Source organism: Gracilinanus agilis, chromosome 6, assembly GCF_016433145.1.
Source record: "Gracilinanus agilis isolate LMUSP501 chromosome 6, AgileGrace, whole genome shotgun sequence".
NCBI classification, from domain to species: Eukaryota; Metazoa; Chordata; class Mammalia; order Didelphimorphia; family Didelphidae; genus Gracilinanus; species Gracilinanus agilis.
The window spans coordinates 121,620,223-121,640,043 of record NC_058135.1 but is presented as its reverse complement, the minus strand read 5'-3'; the positions used below and the strand labels follow the sequence as shown (position 1 = coordinate 121,640,043).

The 19,821-nt window shown below is 31.6% G+C and overlaps 1 protein-coding gene across 4 annotated transcripts in view; it reads right to left on the bottom strand.

Annotated features, from left to right (window-relative positions):
* Positions 1-19,821, bottom strand: part of LRBA (LPS responsive beige-like anchor protein) — a 686,065-nt gene that overhangs the window by 561,741 nt on the left and 104,503 nt on the right. For all 4 annotated transcript variants that reach the window (XM_044680734.1, XM_044680732.1, XM_044680733.1 and 1 more), the window contains exons 13-21: positions 17,764-17,932; positions 15,558-15,637; positions 14,314-14,376; positions 12,648-12,745; positions 7,929-8,021; positions 5,282-5,390; positions 4,693-4,774; positions 2,110-2,233; positions 1,634-1,826 (exon numbers count right to left, since the gene is read on the bottom strand). In XM_044680734.1, coding sequence (XP_044536669.1) covers positions 1,634-1,826; positions 2,110-2,233; positions 4,693-4,774; positions 5,282-5,390; positions 7,929-8,021; positions 12,648-12,745; positions 14,314-14,376; positions 15,558-15,637; positions 17,764-17,932 — 1,011 coding nt within the window. The remainder of the gene's footprint in view (positions 1-1,633; positions 1,827-2,109; positions 2,234-4,692; positions 4,775-5,281; positions 5,391-7,928; positions 8,022-12,647; positions 12,746-14,313; positions 14,377-15,557; positions 15,638-17,763; positions 17,933-19,821) is intronic.

Below are 19,821 nucleotides of genomic sequence, written 5' to 3'. Positions count from 1 at the left end.
GCAAAATTCGAGGACCTGAGGAGATAACAGGATCAAACGAATCTTATACAGACAGAAGATTTCTGAGCATGATTCTTTGCAGCAAGAAAGAAGCCAGTGAATAAAGAAAGGTTAAAAAAGAGAATACGTGATTGAAGAACCACGTTGCTAAGGAAATAAGAGTAGATGGGATCAAGAGTACAAGTAGAGAGGTTACTCTTGGCAAGGAAATAGACCCTTTCTTTCAGTGATGCAAATGGGCCACAATTAAAGTGATGATGCAAGAAATTCATCAATCAGTGCTATGAGATGGAAGGGATTGGATCAGACTTATAGGAAAAAGGGACATAAACAGACAACTGCATTCATTGCCTTTGAAAATGAGTTAAAAACTAGCACTGTCTTTTCTTTACAGGTTTAATAAAACTCTTCTATGTTTTATTTTGGTTTTTTTTAAATAGACTGGTAATAATACAAAAGAACTTTTTTTAGTAAATGAAATAAAATTATTACAACTGTCATTTAGACAGTGCACTGCATTTATGAGTAAATTTGCTAAGATGGCTCTTATCACTTGGACAGTTTTTACAAATTTTTATCATAATCTATTTCTTTCCAATGCAGGAAGAAAGGGAAAGATTATCAGTTACCTTTGCAGGTTATGGGAATGCTTCATAGCAAGGAAATCCATTTCCAAAAATGATTAGGGGAACTAAGATGACAGGAAACTCCACAATAATAACATTGAATAAACAAAAATTCATAAGACTTAGAATTTCTAACATATTGCTTGTACTAGAATCCAGGAAGAAAAAAGTTAGGAATTTAAAGCTTAAAAATTATAAATTATAAACATGCAATCTTCTATCATTGTCTAAACTTGAAAATGGGCATTAGTATTTTTCCCTAGTATGATTATAATTCTTTTTCTAACCACTTCAATATTTTTCTTTAACTATAGAATGAGAAAAGGAGGAAGTATAATTTAGTGAAAAGGGCCCTGAATTTTGATTGAGAGGAGCTAGATTCAAATCCTTTCTCTATCATTTAATATCTGTGGCAACTTCTCTTTTCTGGGTCTTGGTTAGTAAAATGGCCTCTCATTTGGAGTAGATGATCTCTAAGGTCCTTTCCAGCTCTAAATCTAGGATTCTGATATACTGTAAGAAAAGGTTGAGGTACTGTGTGTTCTCATGCTAAGCTTAAATTAGCTTTCTTTTTATTCTTTTAATAGATAAGGTGTGCCACCTTGTGTTCAAAAGCTTTATGTCATGAAAAAAATAAATGGGAATCCACAATTATAAGTCAAAGAAGAAAAAACCTTTCCCGTACTCCTGTAAAACCTCATTCGTGTCCTAAAATAACTAAAAAGCAAGCATTCTTCAGACTGGGACTACACGAAGTTAAATCCTTTTTATTTGAACAAAACCAAAGTCAGATACATATAATTTGAAGTTTAAACTGATCTGTTCTAATAGGGTAATTTAACAAGACTAGGAAAATAGAATTACTGACAGCCCTAATTACACATTACACAGGACAATCAAAGAGATAAAGTTTCCTCTTCTATCGTGTTTCTTTTCTCAAAAATATGGAGGAATAAACATTAAATGACAGACATTTAAAATAATAAAAAAAAATTCCTAAAACTCACCTTTGAATGTGTGATTGACAGGGTATCCACCCATACACGCCAGCCACCCCACTCATATTTGACTGCATGGTAAAGCAGAATTCGAAAAATAGCATATACCATCTCTGTTATCTTCTGCTCTTCTGAATTCTTGGGATTAAAATAGCAAAGTGAAAGCATCCATTCCTGCCACACGGAGCATTGCAGCAAACTCCTGAAAATTGTGAGAATGTACCAAATTACCGTTCACTTTGGAGTAAAAGCATAAAAAATTTAAATGATTATTTCTAAAATAAGGAATCTCCAAATCTAAAATAAAGACTGCATCCAAAACACTTAAATACTCTCATTTAATAGATTCTAATATGACTTAAAACCATTAAAGAAATATATTCAGTATTATTTTGATAAACCATTTTTCTTGTTACATTAGTCTCACTGAAAGTTACTAAAATTCATTTTACTACTATTAGCAAATTCTGTTTATTTCTGCTTACCTTCGGTTTTCTCTGCTGTTATTAAAAAGTTTAATCATGTCAGAAAGAAAGGCTCTTCGAACCTCCATGCTCTCTGGACACTGGGGAGAATTTCGCAGCAGAGTCGCAATTACTTTTAGTACCTCTGCAAGACAGTTTATAAATAAGTGAAAACTAAAAATTCAACAACAACAAAAAGACAGGGAGCAGGAACTAATTTGTTTGCAATTTCATATTAATTGTGTTCCCCTATAATAAATTATACCAATCACAATCTTAAATGTAACTATATTTGTTTCTTTTAAAAACTGGTATCTATGATAAGCAATTATCCAATTTTTCTTCCCAGAATTTTCAGGAGCATAAGCAAAACTTTGAAAATCTGAACTAGCATAATTTAAGGTCCACTTGAATTTAAATGATAATAAACATTTTCTTGACTCCCAAAAACTATCTTACATAATTAAATCTAAAATAAACTTTTCAGTTTACAAGATCCTCCAGGATTAAGTTCTAGGACTTTTAAATAATCCGAATGGATTAATTAAACTAAAAAATAAACAGTAAAACCAGGGCCAAGTTGCTTATATCAGCATTCAAGTAATCAAGGCAAAAGTAAAAACCATTAATTTTATTTTCTGACAGTATATAATTCCTTTCCATTAACATTATACATTTTTTAAACCTGTCAATTTTCCCTTTTATAATTGGAAAAGTAAAGTTTGAAACAAAATCCCAAAGGAAATAAAAATCTATTCACCCCTTTAAACATACACATATACACACACTCGATTCTGCTGTGATATATTTTTAAGTTGATAACGTTTCTGACTTCAGTTTAGAAAAATGCATTTGCAAATACTTAAAGACTTACCAAATAAAAGAAATTAGAAGTTTCACATTCAAAATTAAATAAAATCATATTGATTTCTCAAAAAGTCAAACTTCATTTTCCTCTAAATCTAAAAATTACACAAATAAACTACCTTAGTAAATGTTTGATATGAATAAATATGAAAATTTAAAGTAATGGATTTTGGTATTTGTAAGGTAGCTTCCTAAATATTTATGTATTATAATTTTAATATGTTCTAATTTTTTTTAAGTGCACTCTTCTAAAGGTCAAGGAAGATAATGTTTAATTAAGTTTCAAAGTGGATTTTTTTGTATCTTCATTGTAATTCTATAAAACGTATCTTGTATTTCAGTCATTTCAGTTGGGTCCAAACGGTTCATCACCCCATTTAGGGTTTTCTTGTGAAAGATATTGCAATGGTTTGCCATTTCCTCCTACAGCTGATTTTCCGAATGAAGAAAATGAGGCAAAGAGGGCTAAGTGACTTGCCCAAGGTCACATAGCCAATAGATGACTGAGACCAGATTTGATTTGGGAGGATGAGTCTGGACTACAGGTTCAGGGTTCTATCTACTGGAAAATCTGTGTACTTATTAAAATAATTTCAAAGTTATTCTCCCCTTTCCTTTCCTCTCAATTCAATAATAATATCACTTTTATCTTCAATCTAGGGAAAATAAATATTTAGAACTATATAAATATTACACTAAAATTCACTTTAAAGAAACAAGTGATACAATTCAATGGCAGTATAGAATTAATTACATGTGAACTACCAAGTAAAATACAAAAAGGGAAATTTGTATTTTGTACAACTACCTAAGAATTATAAATAGCCATCTCTTAATAGGCTTAAATAAAGAAGAGAACAAATATTTTTCTATTCCAAATCTGGTATTATTCCTTTGACAATAATTTAAAGTAAAGGGGGCAGCTGGGTGGCTCAGTGGATTGAGAGCCAGGCTCAGAGACGGGAGGTCCTGAGTTCAAATCTGACCTCAGACACTTCCTAACTATGTGATCCTGGGCAAGTCACTTAACCACCATTGCCTATCCCTTACCACCCTTCTGCCTTGGAACCAATACTGTTATATTCAGTATTGATTCTAAGAGAGAAGGTAAGAGTTTTTAAAAATAATAATAATTAAATAATTTAAAGTAAAAATATTTACATGATAGACAAAATTTAGCCTAATGTTATCTTTAAAGAATACAACTACAACTTTCCAAAATATCTAACCATAAAATAAATCAAGAACCTGCACACAATTCTTAAAAGTATTATAACTTTGCAAACAATTTGAGATTGATACCAAGTTATATGTAAAACAAAACAATAAATAATTTTAACAATTAAAGGACATAAGCTTTCTATTCATATAATTTATTCCCATGCTCTTACAGAAATAATCACACTAAAAATCTACTTTAAATAAAACTCAATCTTTTATATGAACATTGCACAAATTGATCTTTTTAAAAGATAAAAGGGAGCCTAACTTAATAGTTAGATCATCCAGAGTAAGGATGACCTGGGTTCAACCCCAACCTCTGATATTTACAAACTGTATAACTATAATCAAGTTATTTAATGTCTTGAGGCTTCAAAAACCATTTTAAAGCTTTAAGTACCAAAAGAGATGTTGATTAGTATCAGGGAAAGGAGATGCCACAGGCTAAAATCATAGAATCAAAATCAAGAAATGGAAAAACTCATTCTAAATATTTGAAATATATAAAATGCTTACGAGGATTTTGTATCTTCACCGAAGAATCTGGATCAGGATGTTGTTTATGTATTACCTGAGTACAAATCTGTTCAATCAAAATCTACAACAGTGAGAACATAGAAATATGTTACTATATTCTGTTACTATATATATGTTACTATATTCTGATATTACAAGTTAATTTAATAAGTTTTCAAATATTGTTTTGTAATGTAAAGCTGTTAAACATTTGCATTAATAAAAACATTTAATGTGAGTTATCGAATAGCCTTTACTTTTTTAAAAAAACCTTTTAACATTATTCAAATGCGTAAAAATTCCAAAATCTTTTAAAATAATTTTGCTTAGACATCAAGTTAGAATCCTGACAGATGCAGTACAAGGCAAAAATATTTTTGATTAAAAAGTGAAATTTCTAAAAAGTACACAACTATTATTATACAATGGATGACTTTTTAACAGGTGTGTCAACTTTTTTTTTACATGTATAAACTTCTAAACTTTTTCATTTGATTTTTATTTTGGATTTTATAACTTGAAATTATCATATAATATCCAAATCACTTCATATTAGCATCTTCTATGAGAATAAATTTTGTGTTTGTACCTCAAAGAGAACATTGTATGTGGTCATGGTGATAAAACTTGTTTGAAGCATCAATCTTTCAGCCAGCAATGAGAACAATCCATGTCCAAGCATAACTTCAGCTTTTCTTCTACAATTAAAGACAGAGAAATTACTGTATTTCTAACATTGTTATAAGTGAAAGGTATGACTATAAGACGAATTAGGTCCAAAAGTTTTTTCAAATTAAAATGAAAAAGCCACTAATTCACCCTTCTCATCCTTAGCAGTTATGATGTCCAGAATCCCTAAGATATAAACTCAAAAGGAGAATAAAATGCTAATAGGCTCATAAAAATAAACTTGGTTAAATTCAACAGCTCTATAATTACGAAATGATGTATTTTTTAGGATAGTAAAGACTTCAGTTAAAATTCTCCACAGCACAAATCAAATAAATCCTTAATTGGTGACTACATCACTATACTAAGGCTATGACATTTAGATTCTAAAACAAGTAATTGAGATGGCATGGTGATTACCTGACAGGTATTATGTTTGAATGATAGAAAGGCATTATTTTGTTTCCATATATGATTATAAAAATGAGCTATTCTTATTAAAACAACCTCACACTAGACTTGAGCACTCTAAAAGAAAGGACTACATGTAATAAAAGAGCATCACAAAAACCAAGAACAAATTCTACCTTTAATAATAATCTAGGTTCTTGGACAATGACTGAACTTCTTGGTGCCTCGGCTTTCTCTTTGGTAAAATGAAGGGGTTAAACTAACATGCCTTCTAGCTTTAAATGTAAGACCCTATGATGAACCAACTGCATCATTTATAGAATAAAGCTTAACTCCTCAATTTGTATAATGAACACAATATGACCAGAAAATAATCATAATTTTAAAGTCATAAGCTGATATTTTTAAAAATTGATTAAAAACTATATAGCTACCAAGAATAGTGGGGGCATTCACAAATTCCTGCTCCTGGGGATGCTGAGCCAGAGTGATACCCTGTGCTAGGGAGTTCTGAGATATAGTAAGCTAAGGCAGTTGTTTTCCTGACTTTATGATCAGACCCAAGAGGAAAAGGGTAGTAGTGTGGGGGTCCTATAAGACTATCTAATTATGAGAAAACTAGCACTAATTAGGAAATTATTCTGATGAGGATTTTATTTAGTTTACCCTGTCTCATTTGGAGCAGGGGTTTTAGTTCAGAGAAAGGGTTTGTGACTTTCACACTATCTCCTTTAAGATGGAGGAACAGAGAGAGCTAACAAAACTAAGGAAGTCAAAACTGTCATTCTGTTCAGGACTGACATTGATTCTTATGTGCCAACTCTACTTCTAGCCCAGTCAAACAAATTGTAATGAAGTAACAGTATAAAGCATTCTAATATTAATATGAGTACTCTCTTATAATAATGACCAATATGAAAGTAAATATTCCATAATAATTATTTACCATCTCTGAGAGATAAGAGAGAAGGAAGGGAAGGAGACAGCTGTGTGACCCTGGGCAAGTCACTTGACCCCCATTGCCTACCCTTACCACTCTTCCACCTATAAGTCAATACACACAAGTTAAGGGTTTAAAAAAAAAAAAAAAGAGAACCAGGGAAATTGCATCCTGATAAAAGGTACCACAGATAATAAATATCGAAACAATATCTACTTATATTTTAATATATCAGCTCTTTTTGGAGTGGCAAAGAATTTGAAATCAAGGGTATACTTATCAATTGGGGAATGGTTGAACAAGTTGTAGCATATGATTTTGATGGAATACGATTGTGCTACAGAAATGACAATGTTTTTCAGAAAAACATGGCAAGACTAATATGAACTCATGCAAAATAAAGTGAGATGAAGTGGGAGAGCATTTTGCACAGTAAGAACAATGCTATAATTATGATCAATTGTGAGACTTGGCTACTCAGAACAATATAGTGATCTAAGACAATTCTAAAGGACTCATGAGAAAAAAATTTTTAAAAATGCTATCTACCTCCAGAGAGAATTGAAAAACTTTGAATACAAACTGAAATATAATCTTCTCACTTTATTTTTTGAGATATGGTTAATATGAAAGTATGTTTCAAATAGTTTCACATGTATAACTAATATTCTACTTGCCTTCATAGTCAGGGTGGGAGTTGTGGGAGGAAAGGAGAGAATTTAGAATTCACAATTTTAAAATGAAAGAATGTGAAAAATAATAAAATTTTGGAAACAAATGAAGAGACAGAAAAATTTGATAAGAATTCCACAAAATGATTTACAATGAACTAAAGCAGAACCAGAACAATTCCTATTATAATATCAATATTAAGGAAATGCAATTGTTAAAGACTTTTTAATTTTGATAAGTCAATGATCAACCATCATTCCAGAACTATGATATTTATCCAAGCCATGAAGGAGAAGGGATAAATTGATATTCAAAATCAGACATAATTGTTTGGAGATGATTAATGTGGAGTTTATTTTGCTTTAATATGCTTATCTGTTATAAGATCTTTGTATTTTTTTTCACGGAAAGCAAGTAAAATAAAGAAAATGATGGTTGAAAAAATCATAAAGGTGAAACAATGACTTTAAGGTAGCATTAACATAATTTTATAAAATTAAAATAGAAAAAGAACAACCATTTTTTATATCTAAGCTATACTCACTTTGGGGGCAGATGTTTCAAAAAGTAACCCAATGCTTTGAGAGCCTGTACTCTGATCCCTTCACTTGTGGATGCCAAAAGTTTGTAGATCACTCTAAATGGGAGAAAATTAAAAATAAAATGCCTTATGTTAAGTTTTTAATGGTGATTATAAGCAAATTAAAATAAAAAACCATTCATTAAACAATGGTCCCAATTTAAAATTAAAGTGATATGAAAAGCAAGCAATATTACAATGGCAGATAACATGTATCCATAAGTTACTAGATTTTAAATTTGAAATTTTGTTTACCATCATACCAAGTGACTATAGTTACTACCAATGGAGAAATGAAAAGGACAAAAAAAGTCTGTTAATTTTTTTTTTAAACTTTGACAAGAATGAGAGTACAATTAAATTAAGTATCATTATTTTTTATGTGACAATTTTAAATGCATGACATCAAAAACTGTAGTGGAAATCCAAAATTGTGCAATTAAAATCTGTTACCCTAAGAAACTATGATCCCCAGCAAAACCACGATTCCTAGCACTCTACTTACTTCCTATTGTACCTGCTGATGTAGACAGGATAAAAATTGGGTATAACCCTTTGGTGGACTGGGGAATTTTTGAGCAGATAGAAAACTTAGTCACATGGTTCTATTTTGTCAAATAATAAACTTTAAAAATATAAGTTTTGCACATTAATTTAAATCCTACAAAATAGAGAGCTACTTTTCCCATTCTATTAGAAAATTATCTATGATCTAGGAGCAGCTTAGTTGGTACACTGGAAACAATGCTGGGCCTTAAATCAGAAAGAGCTGAATTTGAATTTGGCCCCCAATACTTACTAGTTGTCTGACCCTCAGCAAGGCATTAAACCATTATTTCTCTCAGTTCCCTCCTCTGAAAAAAGAGGAAAATAATAGCATCTGCTTTCCTGGGTTTTTGTGAGGATCAAATTAGAAAATAATTTTAAAGGATTTTTGTGAGGATCAAATTAGAAAATAATTTTAAAGTGTTAGCATTGTGCCTAGCATAAAGTAATCACTATATTAATGTTAACTATTATTGTTACAATGACGATCTATCATCTCTTATCTGAGTTTTCTACCGTTTTAGGGAAGCTGACAGTATAAATATCAAGCATTTATTAACATTCTAAGAGTTATAAAAGCAAAGACAACAATAGTTGATGCTACCAAGGAGTGTACATATCAATAACTGCGTACTTATAAGATACAGATAGGAAAAAAATAAGATAATATTAAAGAAGACACTAAAAGCTGAAGAAGCCAGGAAAGGTCCCCTGAGGAAGGTGAGATGTGAGGTGAATCTTGAAAGAAGCCAAGAAAACTATGAGGCAGAGTATTCCAGGAATGAAGGATAGCTAGTCCAATATCGAAGAGAAAGGAGATGGTGGGGGCAGCTGGGTAGCACAGTGGATTGAGAACCAGGCCTAGAGACGGGAGGTCCTAGGTTCAAATCCGGCCTCAGACACTTCCCAGCTGTGTGACCCTGGGCAAGTCACTTGACCCCCATTGTCTACCCTTACCACCCTTCTGCCTAGGAGCCAATACACAGTATTATTTAATTTTAAAAAAAAGAAAAAGAAAAAAAAGAGAAAGGAGATGGAGTATTATGTTTGAGAAACGCTAAGAAGGCCAATGTTGCTGAATCCAAGAATGGTCAAGAGAGGAATAAATTGTAAGACTGAAAAATTGATCGATCGATGATGATATGATGATAACTAACATTAATATGTGCTTAGTATGTACCAAGCACTGCACTAAATGCTTTAAAAAGAATTCATTTGATACTCTTAGGAACCTTGGAACTAGGTGTTATTATCATCCTGATTTTACAGATAAGTAACTGAAGCTAAAAGGATTTAAGTGACCTCTCTACAATCACAACTAGTAAAGGAATGAGGACATATTTTAACTGGGATCTCTCCAGTTCAGGTATTCTATGCACCACTGAGATGCCCAGCAACTTCATCATGGGAAAAAGTTAATGAATAAGGAACATTTAAGTACTGAAAGACACCAAGAATATTGAAAAAAAAACTTTACTTGTTTCTATTTTCAAGGCAGAACTCAGGGTACCCATTTATAATTTACGAACAATAGGACATTTCTTCCTCACTAATAACTGTACTTACAACAACAAAAAAGTCTACACCAAGGAATTTTAGTATTTCTGAGTTTTATAAATTTAAGTGTTCCAAGCTTAAGGAGTGTTAAGATTATTAATAAGCAATAGATGACACAGTGGATGAAGAGCCAGACGCGGAATCAGGAAGATTCATCTTCCTCGGTTTAAATTTGGCCTCAGACATCAGTTTTTGTGACCCTGGGCAAGTCACTTAACCCTGTTTACCTCAGTTTCCTTATCTTTCAAATGAGCTAGAGAAGGAAATATCAAACCACTTAAGTATTTTTGCCATGGAAACCCAAAATAGGGACATGAAGATTGCAGATAATTGGGAAAAACTTGAACAAGAAGAATTATTTAAATATTTCTCAAAAAAACCAATGGACCAAAGCCCACTATGAGAAAGGGTTTTTTTTTTTTCATTCCAGACTTAGTTTAAAAATTTATATGAAAAAAATTAAGAGTGTCTTGGCTAACTAAATTTAAGTATCACTTGTGTCATTTGAAATTATTGTAAGCCCTGAAAGACTATGTCTCCCAGGACTCTCTCTGCTACAACTCTCTCTGCTACAACTTTCCCTGACACCTCCCACTTCCTTTGGGGGAGGTGTCAGGGAAAGTATAAAAGGGAAAGCTTGGCACCTTTTCTCTCTCTCAACCCTGAGCTCTGCTCTCTACCCAGGAGGGCTAGCTCTCTCCACCCTGGAAGCAGTGCTCTCTATCTTGAACCCTGATCTCTCTCTTGGCGCCCTTTTCCCTTTCTTCCTACCTCCTAGTTTTCCTAGACCTTACCTTTCCTAATTAAAATAAAACCTAGCTATTCAAACCCTAAAGTTGCTCTCTGATCATTCATTTGAGGGCTTCTGGTCAATTTCCCTCTGCTGGGGCTGTGACCAATACCTTCCTTTCTCTTCCTCTCTACCTTCCTCTCTCCTTTTGCCCATCCATCCTACCTATCCTACCTTCATCCTTTCACTTTCACCACATACACTCTAAAATAAAGTATTTGAAAAGAGTTAGTCATTTCAGTTTCAATGGTGTCATTTCTTATGCTCCACATGAATACCAAAGCAATGCTACTTTCCTCAGTTATTTAATGAAGTAACAATGTAGAAACTGAGCAATTTTTAAGTAAAAATTAGCTCAATGTTATAGGCAAAACAAAAAAAGAACACCACTGTTTGTTAAAGACTACATATAAAGACAAACATAAAAAGGCCTCCATACAAGAGAATTTGTATTGTGGTTGGATCAAATAAGAATGCCTTATTATCAGAAAATAAGGAGAATATTTTATGTGAGCTCTATAGCCAGCTCCTGAACTAAATCTTATAAACAAAGAAAACTTCAGGACTTAAAGGTAACAATAAATATTCTTATGTTAGTGATAGTTGATATTCATCTAACGGTTTTCATATATAGCTTCATTAGTATTAATTATAATTTTAGAAAAACAGCAATATAATCTAGACCAATTAATTTATAATTTGTATCAAATATCTTATCCAATCAAAAAACTTTGACAAATGAAGATTTCAGAAATAAGTATACCTAATAAACTAGTATGTGTGTGTGTGTGTGTGTGCATATACACACACCTTTATTGATCCCATCATCCTTCTTTAGTTCTAATTTTTTTTTAAACAAATATTTCATTCTTAGTTAAGGAAAGAATTGTGGGTAATTTTAAGTGAATAAACAAGAGATTAGTAAAATCTCAGGGAATAGTAAATTTACTTCAATTTACTCATAAAAGTTAAAATACATGGTTTAAAAACATATAAATCCAGATGCCACTAATTAAGAATTATTGATAATTTGATCATAACAGTTAAAAGCTATTGCAATACATAAAATATAATACGTTTAATATAAAACATTTAAAAGCTATGAGATATAGATATATATGCATATATGCATATATATATATACACATATATATATACACATATATATATATAAAAGACTTGACAAACACAGAAATTACCTGGCCAAAGATCAAACAGATTTTTGAGTCTGAATTCATTATCTTTCCCAAAAAAATCTCTCTCCTCCTCCTATTTTCTTAGTATAGTCTTTCCAGTGATCCAGGTTCAAAACCAAAGCGTAACCTTCAGTTTCTCTCTCTTACCTCCTTCCCATCCCCAATATCCAAACAGTTGCCAAATTCTGGCATTACAATCATAATATCTCTAACTTACACCCCTTTTTATCATTAAACACTATAGCCTCCCTAGTGCAGTCTTCATCACCTCAAACCTATATTATTGCAACAGGCTATTGGTTAGTCTTCCTAACTCAAGGCTTCCCACCACTCCAATNTATATATATAAGTATATATATATATATTAACACAATCTAATAAAGAATTAAACAATGACCTGTTTTGAGATTCATGATTTAAGCAGTAACTTTCAAGATTCAGTGGCTAAATATCCCATTAGTATATATCACATGCAACTGTAATAATTTTACTTTTTAACTCAATCCATGAAGATCAGGTATTATTTTAGCACATAGTTGCTTTAATATATTTCAGAAATAATCATTTGACTTCAACATACTAATAAGTTCTTACCGTAATCCATTCCTCTGGTCAAAGGCAGGGATCATAGAGCTAGGATGTTCTGACATTAATGCAACCAACAGCTGTAGGACATCCATTAGATTGTCATCCTATTTTGAGTTTATATTAGAAATTTTTTTAAAAATTAGTTAATATTAACCAGAGCAAATAACAATTCTCAATTTAAAAAAAAGGAAAGACAAACAAAGGTTGAAAACATAAAAAAGAAAGGAATTAAATGATCTGTACGAAAGATCAATGTACTAATATAAATGGTAAGAGCAACATAAAGGTCCACACAAAATACAAAAGCAATGGAAAGCACACCAGAGTTTTCATAAAAAGAGGAAGGAGGAGGGAGATACTACTTAAAAGCTGCTTTCTTTTTTGTTCTTTCATCATAAGTACTATCCAAGTTGTCCCTAACTGAAAGGGAAGCTCCCTTCCATTCATTTTATGTTATTTAATATTCAATGTGAAGCCTTTATTATTCAATATGAGCCTTTTCTAAAATTTTCCTGAGGTCTAAAATTTCTAGAAATATCATTACTTAGATCACTATGAATATATTCTAAGCACAGACAATCTGGTAGGTTGCTGTCATACTAACAGTAACATGCAATGATGTTTAAGCTGATAAATAATAAAAAAAAATTTGGTTATTAGAAGTACATATGAGCATTATAAACAAATGGGTTACAATCCATGTAGAGTCTAATGATTTATTAACAATACTTCTTAAATTAGCATAATTTTAAGAATATATAGAGTACTTAAATTTTCTCTTAAGCCCAAACTCAGTATCTGAGCCCCAATATTTATAATAGGCTAAGCAACTAAATAGAGTAAACCTCCAAAATAAGGAGAAAAATTGCTAATAATTTGGATTATTATATCTTTTAAATTGTACATATAGTAATTGTGTTGGAAATTGGGCAACCTAATGATACCTATGCAACACCAAAGAGAAAAACAATATACAAAGAAAAAGAAGTCACCTTACCACTTCAAGATACATGTGCATTAAAAAAAACTAAATAAACATGTTGCATAAAGAAAACTTTCCTTTCCCCAAGCTTTAAAATACTCAGATTTCATCTCATCAACAATGCTTACAAGATTATCTTGTAAATGAAGAAACAAGGAATTATTTTATATAATAACTAAATGTTTACTATTTTACAAGTTCAAAAGTATAATAGATCATAAGCATATAAACTAAAACAAAAAATGAATGTTGTAATATTTTACATGCCATTTAATCTATTCCTGATTTTAGTCATTTAATACATTTCTTTATAGACAATCATACAATTAGCTTTGATTTTTCATTTACTTTGTCATTGATGATATTATTATGTCTGTTTAATTTTTTCATGCCTTTTCCTCGTACTAAGGCGTGAAAATTCCATGGCAAAAATCTAAATCCAAATATGAGAGGTTTTTATATTCATGAACTTCTCACTGCAGGGCCATCTTGTGGTAAAAGAAAATATTTCCAAGTCTTTTTTTTTTGTAAACATTCATTCCTAATTAAAAATATTTATTTCACAGATATAACAAATAATAATAACACATGTATACTATCAGGGAAACTTTTTCTTTTCTTCAAAAGTAAAATTTAAATAAAAACATTATGTAATGCAATTTCAACATAAGCTTTTCAATATAATGTTACCTCATGCATAGTAAGCAGATAATTGAGAATGGCTTGTAGTTCATCTTCTTTTACCCCAGAATCCTTAAAATATAAAACAATTACATTATCTATGTGAAAGCTCAGGAAATTTTCAATTGAAACTGAATACAAATAAATAAAAAGAAAGATTTTTAGATCTAAACATGTGCCTTAAATATAAAGGGAAGAAACAATATAAAGTGGTTAATTATATTTGAAAATTTAAGAAAAAGTTGTATAATTCATAACTATATGAGTTTATTACATAAAAAATAGCAAAAAATACTATAACCAAACTGTAATCAACGTCCATATTCATAGTTATAAACTGTACCTCTCCTATATATACAAAAATAAAAGGGAAGACTTAGTCAGAAATAGACTGTAATGCCAGAACAGGCCTGAGAAAAGATAAGAGACACTTGGATATGTAGCATACACAGAAAAATAGCTTCTATTTTCAAATTAAAATCATACTATCTGGAAAAGTATTATGTTCCTAAACAATAAGAGTTAACAATTCTCAATTTGACATTTACCCTGAATATTATAATACTCATTCTAATTTTTTTTTACAAATGAGTTTTAAATTCTATCACTTGTTCCTCACATATATCCTTTGAGATAAACTGAAGAGGTATTTTATTATCTCCATTTTCTCAATGAAGAAAAATACACAAAAGCATAAAATATGTCATTTCAGGTTACATAGGAAGAAAATAATAAAACCAGGACTAGAAATTGGATTTCATGACCCTTCCTCAATGTCTTGGCCTCCAGAAACACTGTTTCGAAGCAAAGGAAAAAGCTAACTAAAAAATTGAAATCAAATATGTCTAGATATAAGAATTGTGAAAAATATCACACCAACATGATCCTAATTTAAATATATAAATTTCATTTCAAATAATATTATAGAATACTGAGAAAAAATTATTTCTTACCAAGTCTGATAAACCTTACATAGATGTACAGGGATCAATTTTAAATGTAGAAGAATTCCAAGTAGGCATTAGGGAAACTCATTATAATTTCACCCTGAAAGCTAATTTCTACCATATGAACAGTTTGGTGGCCCTCTGTTCTATTACATAAAAATTTAAAGAAAATTAGTAAAAAATCTAAGAGGTTTGTCTTTCTATTTTGTCCACTGAAGTGATAAAGCAAAGATTCATTAGGAAAATATTGGATTCTATGTGAAATTCAAACTATCATAGGCACAGCAAAAAACAAGGCTTACTCACCTTCATCACTAATTGCTTAATGAACATCAATAATAGGGCCCGGAGAGAAAGAATTTCCTTCTGATTAGGTCGAGGTCCATCTTTTAAAGTAAAAAATACACTCAGTATTATTGAGACTTAAATCTATTATCTAAATCTATTATTTTTATTAACAAAATCATTCTGAATCATTTGTGCAGACAAAATTCACTTTTCTAGAAATCCACTTTTCTAACTTCTTCAAGTTTCTGAAGGTAAAATGTGAACTTCACAATCAATTAATTTAACTTGCAATGTCCCCAGGTTTAAATTGAAGGTTTAATTCTGACGTAATCTCCAAACACTTTCAAACCCAAGGCTTAATTATCAGGATAGTAATTTCATAAAAGAATTATTTGATTATTCAAGAGTTCCAAACAAATATTTGAAGGGGAGGACTATCTAAAAAAATCTACAATTCTGATCATCACTATTTCTACAATAGTGAAATAATTAATTCATTATGTAAAGCAATATTTTTCTTCAATTTTGACCAACAAAGAACACATCTCACTGCAAATTGTCATCATATGAAGGAGCAAAACAAAATGCTTAATAATTTTGACTTCCTTTCCTCTATCTACATTCCCCTAAGTCACACATGGATAACATTAAACCAATTTACATGTCTCAACTGCATAAATCCCAAATAGAAATCTTTTGAAACTAAAAACCTATTGTTCTAAACTTATAAATGAGGTACCTGCTTGCCACATATCATCTCTCCTTCCCTGCCACCTGTCACCCATTTATAGCTGGCTCTTAGACCACCAGGAAGGAAAAAAAAAATACCATGACCTTGGGCAGAAGTAAAATGGCCAGAGGGATGGGGGGAGGGAAGGGTATGCTAGAAAAAATTTTCCTCAATATCATTCTCAGGAGCTAAAAATTGCTGAATTCCAGAGTCAGACAAGGCCTCAGGGACCATGAAGTCCAGCTCACACATGAATATTATTTCCTCTACAACATATCTGAAAAATGGTCTTCTTGACATCTTCAAGATTCTGTCAGTTGAGAGAGGGAAAGTGAAGAAAATTCTACTTTTGGATGGCCCTAAATAATAGCCAAACAGTTAGTAACAATAAAATGAGTACTCAACTACAGGGTACCAAACTAACCGATATCATTTAAGCCCCTCACCTCATTTTATGAATGAAAAAACTAAAAATAGAGCAGTGATTTAGCCCAAGACCACACAACTAATCAGTGACAGAAGTGGGATTAAAATCCAAATATCCCCAAGACCAATCCAAAAGGGTTTCCTCCTTAAGTACTAGAACATAAATAATGGTATCTAGCTCTGCCATTAATTTATGACAAGAAATGTAGTCAACAGTTTCTCTTGATCTTAGATACCAATTGTCATTCCTATCTCATAACTTTAGCATATGAATAAATGTTTCTGTTAAATAAAAGAAAAAACTGTGCTATAAAATTCAAGTTATTGTTTCTCTGAGACACAGAAATTAAGACATAATCTGTTAAAATGGTTCTCCTCACTAGAATTTGGCCTATTCCTTTGGGAAAAAAAGCACTTTGTCCCTGGAAAGGGCTTTTATTCACTACATAAAAGGATGAAAATAATGGATGAATTCCTAAAATATGAGGATTGTGATGGGGGAAAAAAGTATTTTTCCAGACTAAGAACAACTGGTAATAGTTGACCACTGTGCCTACCATATTCTCAACTAAAGAACTATTTCTAGATTTGGCAAGCAAAGCAATTCTCTCTGTCTCTGTCTCTCTGTCACTGTCTCTCTCTCTCTGTCACTGTCTCTCTCTCTCTGTCACTGTCTCTCTCTCTCTCTCTCTCTCTCTCTCTCTCTCTCTCTCTCTCTCTCACACATACACATACACATACACATATAGACACACACACCCCTATCCACCACCTCCTCTCCACCAAATAATCAGGTAAACAGGTTACATTTTCCATATCTTAAAATCCTGGGTCTGTTAAGAAAATCTATCAACAAAAGTCCCTTCTTAACCACCATACAAGTTAATTACTTTGAAACCACAAAGAACTGTTACAAAGAATGAAAATCATTAAAAGTATCTCAGAAAAATGGCTCCCAAGGTGAAAAAAAACATCCCGAATACAAAGCAATCAGAAAATAACCATTAGCAGTTTGGAAAAAGTGAGAAAGAGAAATGAAAAATTGTGAGTTATTAGGTATAAACATACCTAGGCCTTTTGGAGTAATGCCACTACGATCCTGGGGATTCACTGTCCAGTAATAGTATTTCAGCGTATGCATTATGAGAAGCACTGTTCCAACTCTCCGAATTGCATTATATATGTTGACTGTACCAATGAACTCCGTGGACAGGTAAGTATACAGTGTTAACTGAACCTAAAGAATCAATTGAAGTCAGTCAAAATTTAATGTAAAATAAAATTCTTCCATTATTCCCCCCAAATGATAACACTAACCATCTGATGCCAGTACTATTTGTGCTTCTGTCTCAAACAATTAAATACTAGGCTTAGTAATTATGTACTACTTAAGAAAAAAAATCACCACCTTTAAACACACAAATACATATATACACAGAGGTGTTGCTTTAATAGCAATCAGTATCAGATACTCTGGAAAAACACAGACAACTTCCCAAAAACATCAAATAATGGCATACGATGCAATAGAAACAGCTTCATTTTTACTTAAATTTGGCAATCAGCTCTTGCTCTAGCCTAGGGCAGTTAATTAGTAGTTTTCATAACTGCATTTTAACTTACACTTATAGATACTATGCTTAGCTACAGAAAACTTTGCATTTTTTTTTGATTAGGGGGAAAATATCAGTCTCAGTAACTCAGGAAAAATATCTTACACTACCACCAAGTGGAGTCTATTAGTATGGCAACACTTCTTCTAAATACAATAGAGAATGATAACAGATAGCTAATACATTATATATAAAAGGGTCATGATTTGACATGGACTCAAAAGTTTGATACAATCAAAATAAAGATGAAAGAAAAGATAGAGAATCTAAGCAAAAGAAAAGTATGAGGAGAGTTTGAAGGTGGGAAAGAGCAGTATATATCAGGATATTTGCATTCAAGCTTAATGTTTCATAAACATAAAAGTCTATACATGATAAGTTTTAGGAGTCACTTCTCTAAATATGAGAAAGGAATACAGTTAACTAATCTCTAGTTCTCTAACCTACAATTCATGGCCTGGGATGATATTTTAAATTTAAAAACTTGGAAATAAGCAAAAACATAATAAATTAACATTAATAATGGATAAAGGGATAAAAAGAAAAAGTAGTTTTGCCCATTCAAGTTTGATCTTAATTTAAAGTTTGGATTTAGAAGTTCTAGCTCCAAGTTTATCAGACCCATTCTCAGAATATGCTGGTTTAAAATATGGTCATGCTAACAACATTAAGAGACTCCTAGATCTCCTAAGCCTTAGGACCTAAGGCCTCAAACAACTATAACATCTTTATTTGGTGGGTGGGGAACTTCCTTTAAAGGTCATAACTTGGTGCTATATCTACCTCTTGCTGCATTTGACAAGCCTACTATAATTGAAGTGTACAAGGTGACCAATAAGTATTCAATCTAATAAACATCTATTAAAACTATGATTTTTACTGACTAAAATTTGGAGCTTTATTAAAGCAACAAAGTTCTAGTTTAGGAAACCACCTCCCTAATGTCCCTCTTTCTCCAACCTACCTCTACTAAGTCATACTTCTATTACTGCTGTTATTTTAAGTGGCTAAACTTAGTTCAAATGTTTGGTGAAGGTGAAGAAACCCAAGTATTCAATGTTAGTATTACTAATAAGTATACTGGGTATTATTTCCTCTAATTACTTTAGTGCCTACACAGAAAGCACAATGAAATGAGAGCCACTGTCCTGTACTCAAGTGCACAGATGGGGAGAAAAGATGCATTAGTAGCACTGATATGCACACATGACAAATTAGAACTGCAAGAGAGATCTAGCAAAGCAATATATTAAATGGTCAGGAAAGGATAAAGATAAAATTGCAGTGAGTTTAGATGAAGAAAATAGAATTCAAAAACTGAATAGTCTGAAAAGACTTCATGAAGGAGGTAGGACATGAATGGGTCTCATAATACTTGGCAAGATTTAGACAGTTTGGGGGGTAATGGCATATTAGACAAAAAAACTAAGCAAAAAATACTAACACATATATGCACTTGAAGTAGTCAGAGAATGATGAAGGAACAAGTAATGCTAGAGCATTGGATTATACA